We start from the raw sequence: 25,507 nt of genomic DNA on the forward strand, positions 1-25,507 counted from the left end.
ATGAAAAAAAAAAAAAAAAGTTCCTTATCATTGATGTAACGTTAACGTTATACAGATATGGTCTGAAATACATTATCCACACTGTAGAACATAAACATCCTTAAAAGTCAACAGAAAACATTCCCCAACCGTCCAACTGCGACGACGATTGAAAAAAGAGAACCATTTACATACAAAAACTTTGAAAACATTTAATATGTTTAATTCATCTGTCCGAAAGAAACTAACCGCCAAATCCCTCCAAAACAAAACACACAAAAAATTCTCGCGAAACTAAACCGATTAAACTCCACGCGGAAGAATCAGGGCGCTGTAGCTAACACCTTAATCATTTATAAATTAAACCATTGAAAGTTTTCATTTTTAATGTATAATAAACACTTACCGAGAGTTTTTACTTGCGCTTTAGTGTCTGACTGTCGTTCCTGCAGAGCTTCGACTTTAGCGGCAAAACGTGACATCACTGCACAGGAGCCCTATTGGTCAGCCTGGCACAGACAGCCAATCACAGACCAGAAATGTGGAAGAGGCGGGACAAGGAATTTAACAACATCGGAACTCTCGAAATTGTCGCGTAAATGTATTTATATATTTTATTTGGCAATATTATCAATAGGTCATTAAAATCGTATTGCATTAAAATGATTGCAAAATAGGTCAGCTTGGAATTTGATGAAAAAATTGTAAAATTGTTTTTGGAAAAAAATATATTTTATACTATATTTTATAATATACTTATATATTATGTGTAAATATTATATATTAAAGTATCTGACTGACGTTACAGGGGTTCGACTTTAGCGGCAAAAACGTGACATCACTGCACAGGAGCCCTATTTTTATATATTTACTTATATTTTTGCATCGCCAATTTGCCATTACAATCTCACAACTTTATAAGTTAAGTCCATTTTGAAAGATGTGACACGGTCAAGGCAGGCATATGTCTCAAGGTGAATTGTGTGTCATATGTAATTCTAATTTTGCAAAAGGGTCACGTGGTGGTGCTGTCCGTCTCTGTGCTTTATATGTTTGTTGTTGGTGTCGGTGCTCATTTCTGGCGCTGGGTGGAGCGCGTGACTCCCCGTTCCGCTCTGCTCCAGGATTTGACGTGTCGCTTGTGTTTTTTCGGAACTTCCTGCTTCCTCCATGACTGTTTTGAGCCAGCAGTAGTCCGAGAGCTGATCGGTAGGAATCGTTAAACGTGGCAATGGTGTGAAGGTGCGCGATCGGCGGCGGTGTGTGATTGTGAGTAAAGCTCGTGCTGTAATCGCTGTCAGCCATGCAGTTCTCTCCCACCAACGGAGATTTTACCTTCGTCTCCTCGACGGACGCTGAAGGTACAGTAGTTAAAGGCCCCAAAGCACCCGTACATCTCTGCTCTGATATGTAAATCGTATTCATGTTGAAATGCTGTTGGTTGTATTTGTGTATGATGTACACATACATTAATGTAAATATCCCCCAGTATGTATATGATCAAGCTTCTTAATGCATCATGACATGGGTGTTGTTTTGTTGTTCTCAGTATGGATGCAATAGTCAGCTTTTTTAACCTAAAACAAACTCTTATCCACCAGAGCTCAGTGGCACCATCGATGCACCAGATATCACACTAAATATGGGCCCTGAGGCCAGCAGGGACACCTATGCCACCACTTTCCTGAGGCAGAGGGGTTATGGATGGTTGCTGGAAGTGGAGGAAGAAGATTCAGAGGACACTAAACCGCTCCTGTGAGTTTTTAGGACTCGATTTCTGATGCTTGCTTGATCTCACAATTGCTTTTAGAGTTGCTGGTTGAATTTGTTGGTTTTCTCTGTTTGTGTAGGGAAGAGTTGGACATTGACTTAAAGGACATCTACTATAAGATCAGGTGTGTGTTGATGCCCATGCCATCACTGGGTTTTAACAGACAGGTGGTGAGGGACAATCCTGACTTCTGGGGCCCGCTGGCCGTCGTCCTGCTGTTCTCCATGATCTCCATCTATGGACAGTTCAGGGTGAGTTAAGGGTGTAGATTTAGTTTGAAAATGTATTTTTTGCAAAATGTTTGTTTTTGTAGTAGCTTATAACGCATAAATGCTAAGATGATTACTGCAATTAATTAATTAATTAAGATCATTCTTTTTTTGCATTGGATTTGCATTCCGTTTAACATAATTTTCTACTTCAAAGTACCATGGGACATCTAACTTCACTTTACATTTTGTTCTATTGAAAGTGCTTATTTCCTATACTCTTAACATAAATTGTTTTCATCTCACCAGGCTTTTAATGAAATATACAGTCTTTTTGGATTTCAGAAAGCCAGGTTTTTCCTAATATCAATCATCATTAGAACAAAACTTATTTTACACAGAGAAAACAAGCATGGTCTATAATTCATGAAGGTCTTGACTTTAAGCTCTTGATACTACTTTGTGCTTATATATATATATATATATATATATATATATATGATATAATATAATATAATATAATATAATATAATATAATATTGGGGGGTTAACCCTGGTCCCACCCTGTAAACTTTGCCCGTTAGGTGGGACAGTCTTTGCATCTTGACCATGGGTGTGATATGTATGTGTATTCTTGTGTACATTCTGCCATCATAAAGCAGTATATTTTAATTATTTCCATATTACTTTAAATATGTGATTAATTTATTGAATGCATTTATTGATCGAAAGCCCTAGAAATTATTGATAATTAAGTATTAATTAAGTCTTAAGAAAATAAATATAATAGTTTACTATGCAAATAACTTTGTACTAAAGTAGTTTTCAAGAAGGTATGAAGATCAGAGTGTAATTGTTTTTCACTTCAATATTACTTTGTCACTTACATGATTTAATTAGTCAACAGAAGCAGAAATGCCATAAATTTGGATTATTATTTTATGTCATATACCCTGTTTTGACCAATCAGGTTGTTTCCTGGATTGTTACGATCTGGATATTTGGATCACTGACGATTTTCCTTCTTGCAAGAGTGCTGGGTGGAGAGGTATTTATATCTTGTAAAGCGTCAGATAGCATATTATTTTTATGAATGGAAAGGGATATCCACTCATGGTTTTAAATGTTTTTTAATAGGTGTCTTATGGGCAAGTTCTTGGAGTTATTGGCTATTCTTTGCTCCCACTCATTGTAATAGCTCCACTTCTTTTGGTCATTGGGGGCTTTGAAGTCGTCTCTACACTCATAAAGGTGAGAATTAAATGTGTAACGGTATGAAAATAGTTTCTCTTAAATGTAAAATATGGATGGATGATTTTTTTTCCTTTTCTTTTCTAGCTTTTTGGAGTATTCTGGGCTGCATACAGTGCTGCCTCTTTACTCGTCGGTGATGAATTCAAAACGAAGAAACCCCTTCTCATATATCCCATCTTCCTTTTGTACATTTACTTCTTGTCTCTGTATACTGGAGTCTGAATTGACCACAGGATTTGATTGGCTCGTTGCTTGGACATTTACAAAGAGCACTGTGGAGAGGTGTGCAGAGATATTCCATGAAGACTGAGAAGGAGTTGGCTGTTTCTTTCTTTTTTATTTTCTTTTACTCTGTTTATAATCCTATATGCTTTGGGGGATTGAGGTGTACAGACATTAGTATATTTAACTGCTTCCATTAATTTTGCACACAATAAAAAGCTGCATCTTTTACTGTGGAAGCCCTGTTTGCAGAGATCCCTCTGCCACTGAAATCTGGAGCCCTGGTTTTACATATTTGCAAACCTCGAAAGGAAAATAAAAATGAGAACTTTATATTGTAAAAGACTATGTTAAGCATGATAGTCACATAACAGAATTTATGTGTCACCACACGTAATGATGAAAACTTGGATTTTGTTGTTGTTGTTGTAGGCTGTCCCAGTACATTCACATTCATCTTAACAGTTTTTATTTTTAATTTATGAACTCCACATGGAAAAAGAGAGTATGCAGGCAATATAGTTTGGATTAAATGTGTCTGCTAAGTATGGGTGCCTTGAATTGGTTGTTTTATATGGCTGTGGTGTATATTATTTATGTAAATGTAGCCAAAAAGGAAAGACTTGTAGAACACTCAATTAAAAGCAACTTTCTACCTGGTAATGTGTACACTGCAGACATATGTTACCGTATTAGTTTAGCTGAAACAATTGAGTCTGGAAATTGTTATAAAATTCATACACCATGAATCAAATTAAAAATTATTGACACTGTAATTACACTTTGTCATGAATCTCCTTAATGTCTGGGAATAATATTACTTAATCACATGATTTATTGGTTAATTTAATATTCATCAAAATGCTTGGTTATTAGATGTAACAGTAAGTGCTTTAACCAAAAGTGATTATGTATAGTGATTATTTCAAGGACACAAGAGTGTTGTCTTTATAATCTACTGTTAAAAAAACAACAACAGTGCAGCAGTTGGAGCTTTGCTGACCATACTTTCTTGTTCAAACTAAGCATTATAGTATCTATCTATCTATCTATCTATCTATCTATCTATCTATCTATCTATCTATCTATCTATCTATCTATCTATCTATCTATCTATCTAGTCACAGCGCCCCTTGAGGTTCGGCGGGCGATCACACAGTGACTACGCCAGTTCCGTTTCCCCACTGAGAGTGTGAGCAGAAGCAGCCGCTGGTTTCCGCTCCGCTGATGGTGAATCGCTGCTCCTGCGGTATCGGGAGGAGGTTTACAGCCCGCAGTGGAAGCGCAGCGGTACTTCGGGTTTCAGCTTTAACGTTTTCTCGTCGAGTCGTGTCCACGGAGGTGCTACTGAAAGAGGAGGGAAGGCAGGAAGGGAAGCTAGTAGGAAGATGGCGGCGGCGGCGGCGGCCTCGCCAGGCTCGCCGGACTGGGTCGTGCTGAGGGACGGCTGCCTGCGCTGCGATGAGGAGGGCCTGCGGAGTCTGTCCTACCACCCGGCCCTTAACGCCATTCTGGCCGTCACCAGCCGGGGCAGCATCAAAGTCATCGACGGCACCTCCGGGGCTATTTTACAGGCCTCCGCACTGCACGGTGAGTTTCGGTTCGTACGGGTTCTGAGAGATTTATCCCGGCCGACCTGGATCTTATCACAACTGAATCCTGGGCTGGATCTCCTCATAGAGGAGGCTTATGGGAGATCCTTTCCTCGCATAGCTCGTGATGGAGGTGGAGAGTGTCAAAATGTGTGTTTGATCTTTTGATGGTGCGGTGTTGCGGGAATGACTCCTCTGTTTGGATTCCCGATGGAGGACTGTGTCCAAATGTTCTGTACCTTTTGGGGCTTGCTGATGGAAAGGCTTGTGCGATGAAGGACTGTTTGATAATGATCCTTCACTCAAGGGCCTCCTGATGGAGCAGTGTTTTAATATCAACTCCTTACTATTCAGGCCCCAATGGATGGTCCCTCACTCTTGATGGGTCTATGTGATAATATAGAGACTTTTGTGAGAATAATCGTTCGCTCTTGATGCAGTTGTTGTTCTGTCAGTGATCCCTCAGTCTTTGGGCCTCCTGATGATCCTAACTGTTTAGGGCCTCCTGGATCTCTTGTGCTGGCGGATCACTGTAAACATTGCCACGTTATTCACCAACACACAGTTTATGTACATATCAGTAGTGTTTATTTACATTACACTCATTGTCTTTAATAGTCGAATAAAACTAAATCAAGACATGATCTAAAATCTGATATGATATTGGGGGTAAAGCGGTACTAAAGCTAATCTAAACATTAGCAAATATCAGCTCGTAAAGGTGTGTGTCTTTGTCGAACTTGGTGTTAGTGAAATCCAACCAATGTCTTAATACATGTCAGTGGTTTATTGTGCTTATTATCATAGGTTTCGACTGTTAAAGAAAACAATTTATTGATTTTGGCTCTAAATTAGCTGACAGAGGTTTAGCTAATCATGCTAACCGTAGCCTAGCGGTAGCCTAGCCTGCTACGGATCAGTAACACTGCTCATGTTTATGTCAATCCTGACAGGTGACAGCTGACTGTAAAATTGCTTACTACACGGATATTTATACTTATTGATTAGTTTTATAATCGTATGTGTGGTTTGAGAAGGTTCGAGTGCTTTCTGTGCCGGTTTGTAGTTAAACATATCATTTTGAATGTGAGATTGACTGCTTGTTGTGTAACGTTAGTTGATATTCGTGTAATATACGCTTGTCAGACTAAGTGGTTTTATATATATTTATATATATATAGTGTGTTAAAATTGCGTAATGATACATACATAATTACACTGGAGTTATGTACTGTTGCCCGAAGCATTATTATTCAAATGGGTTAAACAGCCTCTCTTTCAGACTAATTTAGTCTCCCTATAATGTTTATTTAATCAATATAATTTTGTTTGTTTCATTACTCTTATGAAATATCCGGCTCATTAAATATATAAGATTGCAAGGCGAAATATTTTAAAGAAAGGACAACTGGAAACTAAATGATGTAAATGGTGTCTTTGCAGTGACAAGTCTTTGAAGGTCTTCTGTCAAATGTTTATGTGTAAACATTTGTGAATGTACCTTTAAGGTGCTATTCAGATAAAACTTTAGGGCCATATTTAAAGTGTTAAACTAGAAGTTATGAATGTGAGTGTAGGACTAATCTGAAAAAGACAACTCGCCGTCAGAGTTTAATTGAATTTATGTTCCCAGAAAGCGGTGACAGGAATGAAAGAAGTGGAGATGTGACTCTCATCTTTCTTTAGTGTACTCCTCTTTCTTGAGTTAAAACACTCATTTAATCATGGATGTTTATGAAATGCAAAGAATGATAGGTAACATTGTAGGACATTGTGATTCTTTGCTGAAAATCCCCTGTGCGCAAGAACAACAAGGCTGTATCTTTAGGCAGAAAGTAGGGGCGGACACTAGTGATTTGACTACATTTATAGACTTGTGTGGTTGAATATTGCTGATTTGCAGATATCATGCTAAACTAACATGTTTGTTTGGAATTGCAATCGAGTTATTTATTTGGGAGTCTCGGCACAGAGAGTTGCTAGCACAGAACAGTTGACTCATGCTTGTATATGGATAATATAGATTGGAGAGGTTTTCCCCCCTGATTGTGTAACAGCCACTTGGGAGCAGATTTAGAGGATGGCTCCGGTTTCCTCTTTCCTCTTGTTAAGAAGTGATTTAAAATGCAATAAAGTAGACTAAATGTTTGTAGAGATTTCTTGTGAATACAGCTTTTAGGCTATGTGATAACCGGCTATCAACTCTTTCTACTCATCAGAATTCGTCATATTTTGCATACAGCGTCCTGTCATTCATGCATGGTAAAGGATGCTGGAAACAGAACATTTTTGAATGTGATGCCAGCGTGAAACGCTGATGCCAGTGACATTTCTCACTTTTTCTTGTTCAGTGTCGGTGAATGTTCTGGATGTATGTGTCAGTTCAGATTAGTCAAAAACTAGGTTGTAGCCCAGAACAAGTTTAGTATTTCCTTATTTGCATTCTGCATCTGCTTCTATTCATTCATAGATTTTTTGTAAGAAAAAAGTATTTCAAATATACCCTGCCATTCAACAGATTTTTTTCTTAATTTTAAGAAATGTATCTTGAGCATCAAATCAGCATATTAGAATGATTTCTGAAGGATAATGTGACACTGAAAACTGAAGTAATGATGCTGAAAATTCAACTTTGCATCACAAATAAATTACATTTTAAATTATATTAAAATTAATAAATAAAAATGACATTTTAATGATATTTCATAATATTGCTGTTTTTGTTGTATTTTTGTTTATATAAATTAAAACTACTACTTTCAAAAACAATAGAAAAATCTCCAAACTGTTGAATGTAATGTACATTGTAAATGTGGTTGGCTTTTAAAAATGAGGTATGAGACGTTGTGAATTTTAGATTGTCATTGGCCCTGCAACTCCTTTAGTCGCTGCCTTTAGTGTCTTATTCCCTTTATAAAATAGTTTTTTTGTTAAATAATTTAAATAAAATGTAGGATGCATTTTTCATTTAATCACTTTTTTATTAAGCCGTGGCATCTTTTGTCAGATATATCATCTGACATGACAATAGCTACGGTTGCAAGGACACCTCTTGAATGAAATCATTCCGTTTGATGAACCCGAACATAGTGTTTACATGAACGCTAATTAAATTGATATGCATGTTCATGTCACAATCTTCAAATCGGATTTGATCTTTGGTCATGCACAGACTGGATGAATATACAGTGTTTCCTGCCGTTGGCGCATACTACTAGCTAGGGCTGCCACTTACCATTATTTGGGTAATCATCTAGTAATCAGTAAATTATTTTGACAATTAATCGAGTAATCAATTAATAAATATAGACCTAAGTGAACAATAACCATTAAAATGACTTATAATTTGTTCAAATAAAGCATCAAAAGCAATTAATAACCAGGTTTTATTGAACAACACTGTTAAAATATATAATGTAGTACAAATAATATAAACATAATCAACTGTACATAACATATTATAACAAATGCTTGCAGAGGGTGGCAACGGCCTGGTGATTGTTGTTGTTACACATACAGCATGATCAAATCTTTGTTTAACTCTTTTCCCACCATTGACAAACTTTTCCGTCATTTATGAGACAACGCTTCCCCGCCATTGACAGAATTTTCCGTCTTTCTGTGTTTTCAATGTTATATGGTAGGGGGGGTCTATTATGCATTTTCTGAAAGAGTATAAAATCTCCGGATCAAAACACTGACAAAAAAGGAGCAGAAACAAGCGATAAAAGCATTGCTTATGCACATTGTAGTCTTTGAGGGAAAAAAACTTGATTTTCTCAGTTTTTTTTTTCAAGATGTTGCATTTTTAATGAAACTGTCCCATATTTAGGCTAAGTGTTGATAAAAAACCGGTGACCGGCCGGTTAGTCTGAGTCCAACCCGGTCTGTTTTTTTGCCAGTGGCACATGCAATAACGTCAGCTTTGCGTTCTTGCTCTCTTTTTTCCGAGAACTTTTTTCTAAGTTACACACACCCGCCTCATCTCACTCACTTGTCTCATTCGATAGTTCAATAGTGCTTGTATTGCACATAACTTGACTAATTTCCGCAGGTTTCGTTCTCACACCAAAAGCGCCATTCGTCTGTTATAGGACAACTTAGTTTGAATAAAATTAATATTTGTGTAGTGTTCAATCAATGTTGTTATCAATAGTAGAGATACGTGGATGGGGTATTAGTTCATCCGCAACCGCATCACAAAACTCATCATCCGCACCAACGTTTTTTTGACCAGATTTCAAAGCCGCACCCGCCCGCCATCCGCTGATTGTTTTGCGGTCTATGGACGATGCGATGCTCTGCTAATGCGAGCCGCAAGAAAGCCCTTGTCTGTTCTAGAAAGGATGCAGCAAAGATATTTAATGCTAATGTATGAGGCATAGGCCTACGCTGAGTTTCATTCATTTACGATGAGATGCGCTCTAGTTCAACTTCACAATGCAATGCAAGTGAACGCGGCGCATCGGAGCCTCGATGTCACGGTTATTATATTGTCTCCTATATTTGCTTTTTTATTTATTTAATACATGCAATTGGTTGATGAAACATTTATTAAAATTAAGATACAATTTGTACAAAACGAAATTCGCTTTAAAGAAAGGCTTTCTACAAAGCAAAACTTAATGAAGTGGTAAAAATCATGTCTGACGATTTACAAAACAAAACTTCATTAAGTGGTAAAAAACATTTCTCCCGATTGCAAATGTTCATTGCTAATGTTTATTATTGCAAATGTTTTTCATTTGTTTAATAAATCTCATAATGATGGCACATCACTATATCATAGCTTTTATATATTTCAAATGATTGGCGGTCGGTCAAGGGGTACTTGGCAAAGAATCAAATACAGTTGGAAACGACGTAGACCATTAATAACACAGACTGTTAACAATTGTTTTTAATTCGTTTTTAAACATTCTCTATGATAAAAAATGTTTGTAAAAAATATTTTAATAACACGGTTTTGGCGGTTATAGAGTTCTAATGACGGTGTTCAACTATAACCGTCGGTCTCACGGTTATATACTAACCGTCACACCCCTAGTCCTATCGAATGTATTAGAAAAGGTGTAAACCACCCGTTACAATCTGAATGAAGTTTCAGTCGGATTTGGCCAATTCATTACGATTGATGTGGTTACATGTGACTTTTTTGCCCGACTGTGCTGTTCCGATTACACACGGATTATTAGGGTCCATGTAAAAGCAGCTATTGTATTACTTGTTTAATTTTTTGACATGCATGTTATAATAGGTATAATGTAGCAAAGCATCATGATCTAAAGATTGGCACTGAGCGCTAATGATCATCCTCTCTCCGTTTTTTGACAGCGAAACCTGGGGGCCGAGTGAGGTGTCAGTACTTCCCAGCTGTGGATAAGGTGCTGTTTGTGGACGATTACGCTGTCGGCTGCAGGAAAGACTTGAATGGGATTCTTCTTTTGGACACAGCTCTCCAGGCCCCTGTATCCAAGCCAGAAGATCTGGTGCAGCTGGAGCTGCCCGTTACTGAGGTAAGAAAGCCAGCAAATTGATTGATTGTATATAACATATTCTTTACGTTAAATAATGGGATTTGTCTTCATAAATGAGTGAGCTGTTATGCATTGCCTGACCCCTCTCAGTAAATAGTGACCATCTCAATTCAAGCCTAAACAATGAGGCAATCTGTGTTTTTAGCTGCATGGAATCAGTTTATTCAGGGTCCCAATTGTGTTTGATACAAAATCAGTGGTGCCGGTGTTCACCGGGCTATGGTAAAATAATGACGCAGTTACAAGGTGTGTATAATTTAAACTACTTGGTCAACACTAACAGTAGCTGCTGTTCGGTTTTCATACTGCTGCTCTCCTTCTAGTCACTTCTGAACTTGATGAACTTGACACTTCTGAACTTCTCTTGATTAAAGCTGCAGGTCGATATTGATATATGAACTGTTGTTGTCAAGTAAGCTTCATGCTTCCCCGTTGCGATGCGAACGTGCACTCCTCTAAACTGTAGCCTACGGGTGCTGCACTTCTCTAGTTGACTGCTGCGCCTTTTCCCCCTAAAATATCACTTTAACAACAACCCTTTAGAAAACGTAATTCCTTTGTGGATCCTCTTGATCTGCTTTCTCCATGTTTCTTTGTCAAATCTCAGTGTCTCAGTCTGCACGTGAGTTAACCACGCCCACTTATTTACGCGGTAACGATATATACCGTCATACCTTCCAGCCCTATCATACGATGTGACTATAGACCCCTTTTCAGTTGGTAAACATGGTGACGTTTTTTTTGTGGGCGGAGCTTAGTTGGAGGCAGAACGATCCCTCTGGCCGCTTCACTAACGTTAGTGTGCAAGTTTTGTTAGCTTGTTTTTTAACAATGACTGGAGAAAATCTGATTTTATCTTAATGTGCAAGGTCACTCACTGTCCAGGACCGCGACTGTTATTAGCAAAAGTTCATTTTAACGGACATCCCAGATTGGCAGACCCATACACGCTCAGTCAATGGATGGACGATCTGACAGGATTAACGTTAACGCTACCTCCGGTTGAGTGGCCTGACTTCTACACCTACCTGATAGAGAAACCGAGGGTAAAGAGAAACTGAGGGCATATACATATTTAGATGCCTATAACTGTACTAAATGGTCACGTACAAGACTTTTGTGGTAGCCTACGATCCGCAGTTCTGCCTAGCCAGCGCCACGGCCAGGCACAAGACGACAATGTAAAGAGTGACATTACAGTGCAATTTTAATGTGAATATTTTCTAGAAATAAAAATTCCAGATGCAGCATATTCATTTTTTAACTATGTATTTGATTACACTTTCTTACCAGGTTCTTCAAAAAGTCTAGTCACAATCAATCAAAACAATGTATACAATCATAGATGATTCACAAATAATCACAATCATTTAGAAAACATTATGTGATAAAATTTCTAATTGGAGGCTGTACTCCGTCGATTCTTGCACCCAACAACACAACAAGATGACATTTAATAACAATAATAATAAAATAAGCTCCTTATTATGTAGCAGAATCTGTGCTGGTTTGTATTGGCCGCCTCCAGTTTTCCGTTGGTTTTGCCTCCAGCTAACGCTGTGACGTAATTGTGACGTTGGCGCAAAAGGGCTCTATTGCAGATGCACTACAGCTGATTAACACTTTTGACTGACACATCACTGCTTGACAGCACACAATGTTTAAGTCATAAAATCTTAATATTTTTCATGACTGTCTTTGAAGAACATATAAGTACAGGTCATCTGTCAGTCTCATGCTAAGGTCAGTGTCAGTATAGCGTATAACACAAGTTTTTGTCCCTTACCCATCACTGCACAACGTAAATGATCATGCACTTCCTTAGTATGTGGTGTACAAAATTGTAGTTGTTCGAGTGCACTTGTTGATTTAGCGATCGCATAACCAGTCTGACAAAGAATGCTATGCAGACAGACTGGTCTATTGTGTCCTAGGACACTTTGAAAACAAAACTCCCAGCACTCACCACTCCCTGGCCACATACGCTAATGTGTGAGAACCAATGGATCTTGTACACTAATGGGCACACTTACCTGAGATGGTCTGAGACTCAAGTATAATGTTGTTTTTACAGTTAAAATGAAATGAATTGCTTAAAAATTTCATCCGGGGGTTGTCATTTCAAGAGTATGCACCATATGAAGAGGTGGAAACAAGGGTCATGTCAAGCATACTTGATTTGTCCTTTGATTTGTTAAATTGGATACATTTGTGGATGAGGTTTGGTCTTGGCTTTATGGGTGTTTTACTATGCGTTTTAAGATCTGGTTTGTGTTCGAAATATAAGGCAGAGGAATTGCTCATTAGTTAGTCTTTGACTGTTGATATGCTGAAGTATTCTTCCCTACAAATTGCATCATAAATGTTTGTGTTTACCACTTCTGTCCAACATATTTGTTTAGCCTTATACTAGATAATATCACGTTCACATGTTAGTTCTGTACCATTTGTTTAATATTAGACCACATCAGCATTGTTTGTTGAGATTACCTGCCTGATCAAACAATAAAATTAGATAAAGTATTTTTATTGAATATTGTGCAAAATAAATAAAGATAAAAAGATATACACTACTGTCCAAAAGTTTAGTTGTTTTAAAGAAATTACTACTTTTATTTACTAAGAATCTATGCATTAAATTGATCAATGCTGCTTTTTGATCAGTGACATTAAAGACAGTTATAATTTTATAAAATATTTCTATTTCAAATAAATGTTTTGAACTTTGAATACTGAAAAAATGTTAATCAGCACAACTGTTTTCAACATTTTTAATAATACCGGTAAGTAATGTTATTTGAGCACTAAATCAACATATTAGAATGATTTCTGAAGGATCATGTGACACTGAAGACTGGAGTAATGTTCGCTGAAAATTTGACCATCACAGGAATAAATTACATTTTAAAATAAAAAAAATGGTAATAATATTTGACAATATTTCAGTTTTTACTGCCCAGTTTTTATTTCAATCATATAAATGCAGCCTTAGTGAGCATTAAAGACTTCTTTCAAAAACATTAAAAAAAATCTTGCAGACCCCCAACCTTTAAACAGTATTTATGATATTTTTATACATACACAGAGGCTATTGATGTCACTTCTGCAGGCTGCGAGCTGTTCCTCTAAGCAGCCAGATCTGTTCTGCTAGGTCACATGAGTTAACTTAGGAGTTCCCTAGTCTCAGTCATGTGACTCAACTTTTTGCTGTTCAGAAAGGCCATTCATAAACATGTACAGTGAAATATGAGAACTGAAGTGTAAACGTGAGTCGTCACCAAAGCACTGAAAGCAATTTTTTTATTATTTTTTTTATAAATACCATAATGTTGATTGTGATTAGCTTATTGTTTATGGTATTGGTTTTGGTATTGACATGGTACAATGGATAAGAGAGAACATCTTATCATACGAGACTGATACATGAGGCCTGCCTTTATGTTCAGTCTTTCTAAGCTCTGGGGCGGTGTTTTACTTCTGCAGTTGTCTAAAATTACATTGCCGTCATGCCATTTTTACGAGTTGTTTTTTTCAACTCGTAAAATTTTCAAGCGTTTCGACACACACACATAGCCTAAATAGTTGGAAACTGCTAGGTGGAACCAACAGATACAGTATTGTTTGATATGTCAGCCGTACATCTCTGTGATGTGCTTTATTTTGAGTAATGTAAGCTGTGAACTTCCATCTGAGCGCTCAGTAAAAGATGCACAGTGTATTAAGGCGATTTGTGACAACGTTTCCCAAGTGCTTTGATCTCAGTGGAGTGAAGGATACAGTGATACCCTTGGTGTCAAGATGTGCTTAACATTTACCCATTTAACATTACCCATTTGACATTTACTTGACAAGTTACCCATTTAGACTTTGCATAGACTCTAAAAAGTACACTACCATTCAAATCTTGGGGTCGGTAAGAATTTTTAAAATGTTTTTGAAAGAAGTCCTTGGTTCATTTTATTTGATCAAAAATACATTTATTCCTGTAATGGCAAAGCTGAATTTACTCCATTACATTTACATTTAGTCATTTAGCAGACGCTTTTATCCAAAGCGACTTACAAATTAGGACTAAATTAAGCGAGTCATCAAGAAGAGGCAAAAGCAACAAAAGAAGTGCTCAAAATACAAAGTTCAGGCATTCAGAGTAGCATACGCCCGATAAGTGAGGTTTTAAAGGGAAAGTTTTTTTTTTTTTGTTTTTTTTTTATGAGGTTAAGTGCTCACGGAAGAGATGGGTTTTCAGCTGTCTTTTGAATGTTGTCAGGGATTCTGCATTCCGGATGAGGGTGGGGAGAGCGTTCCACCAGCATGGAACTGTGAATGAGAATGTTCTGGAAAGTGATTTTGTGGCTCTCTGTGTTGGAACCACGAGACGTCGCTCTTTGACCGATCGTAGGCTTCTGGTAGGGATGTAGACTCGTAGGAGTGAGTGAAAGTAGGAGGGAGCTGAGCCTGTGATAGATCTGAAAGCAAAGCAACTGCACTGCTCATTACTCCAGTCTTCAGCGTCACATGATCCTTCAGAAATCGTTCTAATATGCTGATTTCCTGCTCAAGACACATTTCTTAGCACAGTTGAAAAAATTTGTGCAGCTTAATATGTGGAAATATGAAGTTCTTTTCAAGTTAATTCTTTGAATTAAACATTCAATAAACAGCATTTATTCGAAATGGAAATCTTTTTATCGTTTTAAATGTCTTAATTGTCAATTTAATGAATTCCTGCTGAATAGAAGTAATTTCTCTAAAAAAAACAATTGGTTTTGTAACATCTAATGTTTCCTGCAGTAAAAAGCAACATCATTCCTGTGCTATCGGTCCATTGAGATCAATATCCCTTAATAATTTGAAGGAGTCTAATGGTCATTTGATATCATCATGAGGAAATACAGACACGAGGAGGCCATTCACAGTGCAGTTGCTTTAAGTGTGACGGATTGTCATGTTTAACTCCTTTCCTATGGGTTCTCTGCTCTCTATTTAGATGAATCAAATGACTTGATGGTTATATTCTGTGCCTCTGAGGTTTGAATGGGTGGTAGGCATGAAATGAAATGTTCCTCTTGTTCCCCTGCAGGCCCAGCAGATGTTGTATGCTTGTATGGAGAAGGTGGATGTTTCCAACACAGAGGGCTACGATCTCTTTCTCACCCAGCTTAAAGAAGGCCTGGAGAATACCTCACATGAGACGGCGGCCAATCACAAAGTGGCAAAGGTGAGTCCAACAGGAAGGAGGATGCATCATTCATAAGTCATCTCACTCTTCTAAGTGAGGAGTTGTAAAATAGTTCAGTGTAGAAGTATAATTAGCCTAATGATTTATCAACCCAGCCAACTATAGGTTGCACAATCACTATTTTGATCTTTCTGTGAGAATCAGCCTAATCACCCATTTCTGCCTAATTGTGAAGTAATTTATATCTCATAATTGCCTAATTTATATATTAGAATTGACTTGTGGTTCACAATATTAACTTTACTTCTCATAATTATGACTATGTAGCTAACAATTACGATCCTATCGCAACAATCACAACTTTATTCCTCATAATTTACTTTATATAATCTGACAATTGTGACTTTATTTCTCCTAAATATGACTTTATAGCTCCAATTACAAATCTATTTCTCCGAAATGATTCACAGTCCCCACAGGACTTCATAGTCAAGTTTTTTTTTTCTTGTAATTTATTATCTCACTATTACAAATTTCTGTCTTACAATTTTTGCTTAATTTCTCGCAATTGTGACTTTAATCCCTATTTAAAACTTTATTGCACACTTTATCATTTTTCTAAAGCAGAAAACATGTTTCCATTTAAAACATATTTTGTCCTATCAAGAATTGTTTTTATTTAATTCATAGCCATATCTGATTTGTCAGTGATGTGATTGTAGGATACATTCTTAAAGTGTTCTTCAATCACAGTGCTGGTCTCTCCTTCTCTTCCTCACACACGTTGTAGTATTGCTCATCTATTCATTATTGCGCAGTGCTGGGATTTGGCTTCATGTTTCAGGCCTGCAGAGCTTCTTGCAAGCTACTTTTTCTTAAAGTTGTGTACCCCAAAAAGTTGGATTAAAATCTTCTGCCACAGTCTGTGTTGTGACATGTTTGCTGATGTAATGCAGTCTGACTGTGTTTGTGTGTGTGTGTGTTTGTTAATAAGCAAGAATAGTTGAGTCATGTAGCATTACAGCGTATAGATTATTCATGAGACGCATCCTCACGGTGACTGATCTGTGTAGACACACACACACACACACACTGTATTGAACAGCGGTGCTGCAGAGCTTGGTGGTATATCAGTAGCCCTGCAGTAACAGGAGGATGATCAAAGACTCCCGCTGATACACCTGTGCCACTGAAGTTTTAAGACTCTCTCTGTGTTCATACTGTTCCATGTGCTGCTGTAAGAATGCAAAGAGAAGAGCACAAAGGAATACTCCGTTCACAGAGTAACGCATGATTGGGTGTGACTTTAGTTTGTGTTCGGACTCTCTGCAGCAAAACTTCACTAAAGGCCGCTTTCTTCCTTTTGTTCTCTTCATTTTCAGTTTTAATGTACTCTTTTGGGATTGTATACAATAAAAGAAATAAACAAATGAAATAATGATTAAAAAAAATAATATTAATGTGCCAGCAGTAATAACAATACCATTAAGTGATATCCAACGAAATGAAAAATAATAACAAATAAACAACAAAATAAAATAAACTAAAATACTTATTAATCAATTCAATAAAAATAGTTATAAAAATAAATAAAAATGTGCCAGTAATAATAAAATGATACAAATAAAAATAATAATAAAGTAACAACAAAATAAAGCATAACAAGAAAACTAATATACTGTTAAATAACTAGGTATGTAACGATACACTTATATAGAGATGAACCTGCGACGATAATATGTATAATTGATGTTAACGATATGATTTGTGATATAGAGAGAGTTTTATCCAAGGCTTGGCTTACTAGGTTTATAAGGTAATGTAAATTCTGTCATCATGTTCTCACCCGCATGTTGTTTCAAACCTATAAGATTTTCGTGCAACTTCCAAACACAAATGAAGATATTTTTTATGAAACCTGAGAGATTTCTGTCCCTCCATTTAAAATATCCATTTAGACATTCCTCTAAAACCTAAAAGATCCAAAAAAATGCCATAAAGGCATCATAAAATTAACTATGAAAACAGTTGAGTTGTCTAATCCAAATCCAAGTATTCTGAAGAGACATGATGGCTTAATATGATGAACAGGTTTACAACAACGAGCATACTGTAGTAAACACGGACATTAAAATGCTTGCGTGACACGTGAAAACATGACTGAGTGAATGCAGAATACATTTTTTTGGATGAACTAACCATTTACAGTTTGAGAATAGTAATTTTGATGTGCTTTCTTATGATTAGAACTGTGATTGATTGCATTGATCATCTGAATCGCACACGCGCTGGAACAGCACCCCTCAAAGTGAAAGTGCAAACATTTCAATCACCATATCATATTTAGTTTTAGTAGTATAATTATTCAAAGCATTTTAGATGGTTTATTCTTATATGTATAGAGCATTAACAGCGAAAGAGGCGGGACATAGTGAGCACGGGATAGTCACAGCAACCTCTCTTTATTTTGGCTTAAAATATTGCAATAGTATCGTATCGTGGTTTCAGTATCACGATTTGTTTCGAATAATGACGTGTATCGTTACACCCCTAAAATAACATAAATAAACTTAAATTGTTTAGAAAAATGAAATGAAATATTTAAAAACAAATATAAATAATTTACCAGTAATAATAACATAACAGTAACAAGAAATAATGATAAAAAACAACAAAAAATTAATTAACATCAAAATAAAGCACAAGTTAACTAAAATAAATGAAATAAATAGTTAAAAACTTTAAATGCAATTCATCTCTTTCTTTTTTTCTTTCTTTATTTCTTTGACTCTAGGGCTGATCTTGAGCTCTCATTTCTGGAGTCTCTATATCAGATGCAAAATGTGTACAGAGAGCAGCGATTTCTTTAGTCTTTTGTGGACAGTGTCTACAGATCACATCTGTGTAATGAGAAAACAAGATAATCGGTTATCGGCTCCTTTATTTACAATCTGTGTTTATTAGAACACTTTATAAATGCTGATCTAGGTATTTTTACATGAGTCATATTCATCTAAGAGGGACGAAACTGATCCTAGATCAGCATTCTTAAAATAAATTGACCAGTGGCAAGTTAATAATGGCGGCATGTTTCTCCCTGCGTCCTCCAAACCATCAGTATATTACTGCAGTCCTGTCAGTTTTGCAGTGGACCATGGCATCAGCCTCATGTGCTAAAATGAAAGTACGGTAAGTGCAGCATTCCCTCGTGTAGTCATCCAAGCACCCTTTTCTCCCCTGTAATTTGGCTGACATCCAGATCGCACTGCTGTAACAATGAGCATCAGCTACGGTGATGGATTTCTCACTCAATGTCGAATGACCCCTGTCAGACCTCTACACTGGGTTCTGGAACTTTCCTGGCTCTTGGAAAGTTATTTCACATTTTGTTTGAACATGGGAGGTTTAAATGAGAGTGAAGTTCAAATAAGACAGGATTTCTGTGAACAAGCTTGTTTAGACTTGTTCAGACTTTTCAGATTAGAAATGTTTAGATGCTTTGGCCTGAAATTAGGCAGCCAAGCTTGAAAAATATTTGCAGGTGTTACAGACTCCTAAAAAAGACGTACAGCATCTAGTATTTCCATTTTCCTGGAAATTTTCCATTCATCTGCTGTGAATGCTGTTGAAATTGAATGTCTCTCTCCGTCTTTTTTCTCTTCTCTCCAGTGGGCGACCGTGACCTTCCATCTCCCTCATCACGTGCTGAGAGTGGTAACAAGTGCCATCGTGAATGAGCTCAAAAAGCTGAATCAGAATGTGGCGGCCCTATCGGTCGCCTCTTCGGTCATGGACAGACTCTCCTACCTCTTACCGAGTGGAAGGCCAGAGCTAGGTGTTGGACCCGGACGCTCTGTAGACAGGTAACTGCATGAAATGGGGCCACTTTCATTTTTTTTGTGTGTGTGTGAGATTATTTGTGATGGCATAACAGCATTCTGAATTGTAAATGTTACCTTAAATAGTGCCTGAGAGGTGTGCTTTTACTTTTACAAACAATCAGACTTTCCATTATCACTTGATGGGTGATGGGACTTATGTTGATGAATGGACCAAAGACACATCTATAAACCTGTAAATCGTTGAGATTTGGTGACTTTCAGCTGGTTGCAATAAGGAAAAACCTCTAAAAACACCCAGAACACCTTAAGTAACCACACTAAAACACATTGAAAACCACCCAGAACACCCCATATTCATGGTTGCAGGTTTAGCCTGGACAAGCACATCTCATGTTTTCTAAATAAAGTGTAAAAAGTTACTTTTAATTATATTGAATTTGAGGATGTAGACTCATTTGTAGGTCTGTTTGAGGTTTGTGTGCTCTTCACCAAAGATCTTGTTTCACTTATTATTGTGTGTGTTTGTGTGATATGTTTAGGTCTCTGATGTACAGTGAAGCTAACAGGAGAGAGACGTTCACATCCTGGCCTCATTCTGGCTACAGATGGGCTCAGCCTGATCCAATGGCCCAGGCGGGCTTTTATCACCAGGTTTGTGTCATCACCATGGGAATGATTTTTTTAAATTGACAGCTTTAAATTTTGCTTTTTTGCATGGTATGTTTTGTTTTTGTTTTCTTTTTTCACTGTTTGAATGATTCCTCATAAGCCGGGCTCATAAGACTACAGGAGTTTCAGGTGGAAACTCTTGGTATTTACACCTGAAAAATGTGGTGGAAATGTGGTAACAACACGACTGCATTTATAATGTGTCCTCGTATAATGTCTACAGCAAGTCGCCACAACATAGTATCCATTATGTTTACATCCGCTTCCCCATGAGGTGCTAAATCTGGCATGATGATCTTAAAAATATCTTGTAGTGTGTGATGTGCCACAATTTTCAAATCTTGTAGTGTGTGCAGGTTTGAGATTTGAAAGAAGAAAATCTGTGAAGATTCTCCTTATGTGTGTAATGAACCCAGATTTCACTATCAGTTAGATTTAAAATCTCCTGTAGTCTGATCCCGGCTTTAATGGCCGCTGACTGATTGTGAAAGCCGGATTGTATCACTGTTTGGAAGTGAAATAATTTTGAGCCCAGACTAGGTCAACAAGAATGAAAGGAAACAAATATGAATTATTCAGACGAAATAAAGAAGAAAAAAACCCGGGACACCACTGTCAATTAATGTTTGAAATGGCTATTAAGAGATCAAAGATAATTTCATGAATGTTTTGATTTCAGTTTTATTTTGATATCTGGGAATTCCCGATGCTGCTATGGTACCTGATGTATTGTCTCTACTCGTGTCACCATGCATGCCAAGAAGGGTTGAGCTGCGCTGTAACCAAGGAGATCACACTACTCCTCTCACCCATGTTCCCTGTTGTCATGCCAACCGAACAGAGTGAGGGGAGAACAGTGGCTCTGTGTTGTGGATGAAAGGGTGATGCCACAGCAAAGGGACATTCTGTTAGTTCAAGACATAAAGAACGAAACTGGAAAATGTGATGAATTATGAACTGAAGTTACCTTAAAGGACTGTCCTGAAAATAAAGGAGTTGGACAAAAAAAGAGAAAGTAAAAAAAAAAAATCAAAGCACTCATTTGGGTCATGTGACACTCTTTGACTATTGCATTTATAGTGTGCAATGATTTATCGTCTTTATTCACTGCACAACATCGGTTTATTTACCTGTTGTCTTTTGATTGGTCTATTTTTATTTGTTTAGTGAGGTCCCTGAATGTCTCTTTGCACTGTAGATGGCGCTAACAGCTCGCTCTTCTTCCTTCTAGCCTGCATCTACAGGTGATGACCGGGCCATGTGCTTCACCTGCAGTGTGTGTTTGGTGTGCTGGGAACCTACAGATGAGCCCTGGTGAGAAGCATCCCACTAAAATCAGCCCACAATGTCACACTCACTCACACAGCAGAAAAAAACACTGCTATGAAAAGGTTTAAATAAATGTCCCTTATGAAGGCCAAGAGCTGCAATCCCTCCAATTGCTATTAACCATTCCATCACTACATTTAATGCTTCTTTAGGTCTGAGCATGAGCGCCATTCTCCGAATTGTCCATTTGTGAAAGGAGAGCACACCCAAAACGTTCCACTATCCGTCACCTTGGCCACCAGCCCTGCTCAGTGTCCCAGTGCAGATGGTTCGGATAAAATCGTGTGTTATGGGTTCGGTAGCTGCCCTCATTTCCTTGCTACGGCAACCAAAAGGGGGAAGATTTGCATCTGGGATGTTTCAAAGCTTATGAAGGTATGTTGATCATCTCTAAAGTGTGCGAAAGATGCAATACGCCTCTATCTCAGTGCACTACAATGTTTTTCTCTCCTGTGCAGGTGCATTTAAAGTTTGAGGTGAACCCATATGACCCAGCCATCCTGAGGCAGCTGATCCTGTCTGGCAGTGAGCAGCAGTCTCTCACGGGCACAGAATCACGCAGACCCACGCTCTCCTGGCTAGAGGAGGCCACTTGCTGCTCTGACTTACCCAAACTAGAGGGGGACAGGTGCTAAACCCACATTTACACACTTTTTGCTAATTATTTTAAAACATCATATTCTATTATTGTGTTTATTGAACATTTCCTGTGTTTTTGTATCTAGCGATGACCAGATAGAGGACTCGGACAGCGAAGAGCATTCCAGATCAGAGTCAGTCACAGGTAAAACATTGATTTTCATGAATTAACAACATTTATTCATCACTTGTTTTTTTTATATCTACGCCCAGTTTTGTCAATAAGCATCCTACTTATTGTTCTTCCTCCTTATGTTTTTGTAGGCCCACTGGGTCAGAAGGAGACGATGGAGGTGAGTTTGGGAGTCACAGCTCTCAGTGTCCTACAGCAGCCTGAGAAGTTGCAGTGGGAGGTGGTGGCCAGTGTGCTGGAGGACACAGTTAAAGACCTGGAGGAGTTGGGAGCCAACCCGCAGCACTCACTGGGCCCCCCTAAACCTGACAAGGCAAAGGATAGGCTGACTGAGCACCACAACATTCCCTTCCCCTGCCTACTGGCCGGCGGACTGCTAAGCTACCGGTCAGCGGCTAGTTCTCCACTAGGTCCCCCTCCGTCTCGTCGCTCCATGGATAGCCCAGTAAGGACTGCTGCCCCTGAGGGGCTTGCAACAGACCAGGGTCCCATGGAAATCGAGTCCTGTAATCCCCCCACAGACCTGGGCTCCCCGAAGCTTCCACCAGCCGCCCCTGTGCATAGGACTATGCCCGTACTTCTCCTGTACAGCATCAAGGAAGCAGACGAGAAGTCTTCAGGGAAGGTGTTCACCCAAATGAACAACCTGATGAGCAAAGGACTTCATGAGGAGGGCTTCACCGTCCCGCAGATTATCGAGATGGAGTTTGACTCGCATGAGCAGCTGCTGCTGCAGGACCCTCCCATCACATACATCCAGCAGTTTGCGGATGCGGCGGCTGGGCTCGGACCTCTGGATGGGGAAAAGTGGAGCTCGCTGGCTCCACGGCCGGGCTCTCTGGTGCAGTGCTTGCGGTTGCCGAAAGCATTAGAAGAAGAGAACCTGTATGTGGACTCCATCACGCCCTGCAGCGATGGCTTACACTTGTTAGTCGGTCTTCAACCATGCTCCGTAGAGTCCCTTAGTGCTATCAATCAGGTGGAGGTGTTAAACACCCTAAACCGTCTGCACTCAGCCCTCTGTGCCCATCGCAAAGGACAGACATTGGCCAATGGGCATGACACCCACTCGGGCATCTCTCCTCCACAGACCCCTCTCATCCTGCCCCCTCATGACCAGCAGCAGGCCCATACTTCCAGGCCTCTGGGGGGCAGTGGTGGCGGCGGATACTTAGCACTCTACAAGTTAAATTACTCCACCCGCATCGTGACCCTGGAGGAGGAACCAGTGAAGGTGCAGCAGATTCGTGACCCACGGGATGCCGTCACGTCTCTCCTCCTCTTGCCGCCAGATGTTCTAGATGGCAGAGAGGACGATTCAGAGGAGACGTCTGAGGAGTCGACACCCTCTGGGCTCAAAAATGGCACGGGGACAGTGGCGTCCGCAGTGACAGCTGGCCCAAGTGCCGGATCAGCCGCTGGGAAGGAGAAGAGAGGAGAGGTGGCCGGACTCGGACATCTGGTGGTGACTACACAGGCGGGTTACATCATGATTCTGGACTTGTCCACCCTAGAGGTGTTAGCAAAAGTTGAGCCACCCAAGAAAGAGGGGACAGAGGAGGTGGACCCCTTCGTCTCTGTTACCTACTGCTCAGGCACCGACCGGCTGTGTGCCTGCACAAAAGGTGAGCAAGTGTGCAGTTATTGACCCTAGGGATGCTATTGTCATGTTGCCTTAAGGGGCCGTTCACATATCGCGTGCAAATTCGTTATTTCAAATGTAGGTGCGTGGTCTATGTTCATGGTTGCATAGCAACGACGTTTCTGGAAAGGAGAAAACAGTGCGGCCATGCTTTCCATGTGTTTTTAGACGCGATATGTGAACGGCTCCTTAATGGTATCAGGTGCGGTTGTATCGGGGTAGTTTTACGAGTACATGAGCAAAGTATCGGACCGACACCCGAGTACTGGTTGACCTATTCATTTGTGATTCAACCCAGACTGTTTTGTTTACCACCGTTACATCAGAGTTCTTAATGTGTTGTTCACTAACAAGGGAACATGAGGTGTGGAGATGCACTGTTTCTTTCAGTTTAGCTTGATGCCCACACATACCTCATCACCATGGTTACCAATAAGGTTCTCATTAACCATAGTGGTCACACAGATTTGCTCTCAGATATGGCCACTGTCACTGGCATCCCTGAGATATGACCTTGGGAAGTCAAGGATTGAGTGCAGTGTGTTTGTTCATTGTACTGGTTTTATCTTGTTCTTTTGATTGGCTGAATTAAAGACCTCCTGTGGTGAAAATCAAGTTTTTAATGTTTATATGTTTGTGTTTTTTTAAATGTGCTTTAAGACAAACCAATGCTGAGTATTTTGTCTTTAAAACTACCGTATACTAAAGACAGTCTCAAAAACGCATTTTGGAAACACCTCTGTTTTCGAAGTCACAAGAATGTAACCAATCCCGTCAACTTGGGCGGGCTTTAGCATATCATTAACTGCTGCGAAGCAGTGGAGTCTCAAGAGAAGCCAGGTGTAGCGTTTACTACAGTAAAGTTTACTGAGTGGATCAGGTGGTCTGAGCCTTGTTGTGAGTGAGTGGAGGAGGGGTCTCATTTGCATATTCATGTATCCTAAATGAAGCAAGGGTGTAGAATTACATTCAATCTATTTTAAGGCATGAAGAAATTATTTACACAGGAAGTAAATTTAAAACATGTAGTTTTGGTGATCAAAGATGTGTTTTAAGGGATAAAATTATTGACAACAGGGGGGCAACATTGAGTACAATAGTAGAGTCTGTATCTGTTGCTTTGGTCTATTAATAAAAATATGTAGCTAATGAAGGAAAACTAATTGTTTGAATGTGTCTGTGTATATTACACCTGTGAATGAGTTAGTGGGAGAATAGGGGAATTCCACCTCTGCCTTTTTTACTTTCTTTTTCTACTGTCTGTCTCTGCATTTTTTAATCGTTTGTTTATATCTAGACAAGCATTACTGTTCAACATACTTGCAGTTAGAAATTTGTACAAGCCCTTAACCCTTAGTATGAATTGTGTACAATTTGTCCTATGCATATGAAGGATCAAATTGTGTGGTTTGTTGAAGAGGTGTGGCTGTACTTTTTGAAGGTATCTGACTTTTCAATGTTCACCTAATGGACGATAATACGTGAAAAAATCTCAAACCCACATTGAAGG

At 38.8% G+C, this 25,507-nt stretch overlaps 2 protein-coding genes across 10 annotated transcripts in view; both read left to right on the forward strand.

The window, feature by feature from the left end:
• Positions 1 to 1,055: 1,055 nt before the first annotated feature.
• On the forward strand, positions 1,056 to 4,211 carry yipf4 (Yip1 domain family, member 4). Its single transcript, XM_084096076.1, has 6 exons — positions 1,056 to 1,340; positions 1,581 to 1,734; positions 1,830 to 2,001; positions 2,930 to 3,007; positions 3,097 to 3,210; positions 3,298 to 4,211. The coding sequence occupies exons 1-6, from the start codon at positions 1,283 to 1,285 to the stop codon at positions 3,433 to 3,435; spliced, it is 714 nt and encodes a 237-aa protein (XP_083952202.1). The 5' UTR covers positions 1,056 to 1,282; the 3' UTR covers positions 3,436 to 4,211.
• Positions 4,212 to 4,612: 401 nt separating this feature from the next.
• Positions 4,613 to 25,507, forward strand: part of birc6 (baculoviral IAP repeat containing 6) — a 92,897-nt gene continuing 72,002 nt past the window's right edge. For all 9 annotated transcript variants that reach the window (XM_084096077.1, XM_084096078.1, XM_084096082.1 and 6 more), the window contains exons 1-10: positions 4,613 to 5,025; positions 10,362 to 10,543; positions 15,645 to 15,782; positions 19,413 to 19,606; positions 20,125 to 20,236; positions 21,486 to 21,568; positions 21,736 to 21,958; positions 22,042 to 22,211; positions 22,309 to 22,367; positions 22,487 to 23,980. In XM_084096077.1, the coding sequence (XP_083952203.1) occupies positions 4,824 to 5,025; positions 10,362 to 10,543; positions 15,645 to 15,782; positions 19,413 to 19,606; positions 20,125 to 20,236; positions 21,486 to 21,568; positions 21,736 to 21,958; positions 22,042 to 22,211; positions 22,309 to 22,367; positions 22,487 to 23,980 (2,857 nt within the window). In that variant the 5' untranslated portion in view covers positions 4,613 to 4,823. The remainder of the gene's footprint in view (positions 5,026 to 10,361; positions 10,544 to 15,644; positions 15,783 to 19,412; positions 19,607 to 20,124; positions 20,237 to 21,485; positions 21,569 to 21,735; positions 21,959 to 22,041; positions 22,212 to 22,308; positions 22,368 to 22,486; positions 23,981 to 25,507) is intronic.

This window comes from Abramis brama (genome assembly GCF_963993115.1).
Source record: "Abramis brama genome assembly, chromosome: 21".
NCBI classification, from domain to species: Eukaryota; Metazoa; Chordata; class Actinopteri; order Cypriniformes; family Leuciscidae; genus Abramis; species Abramis brama.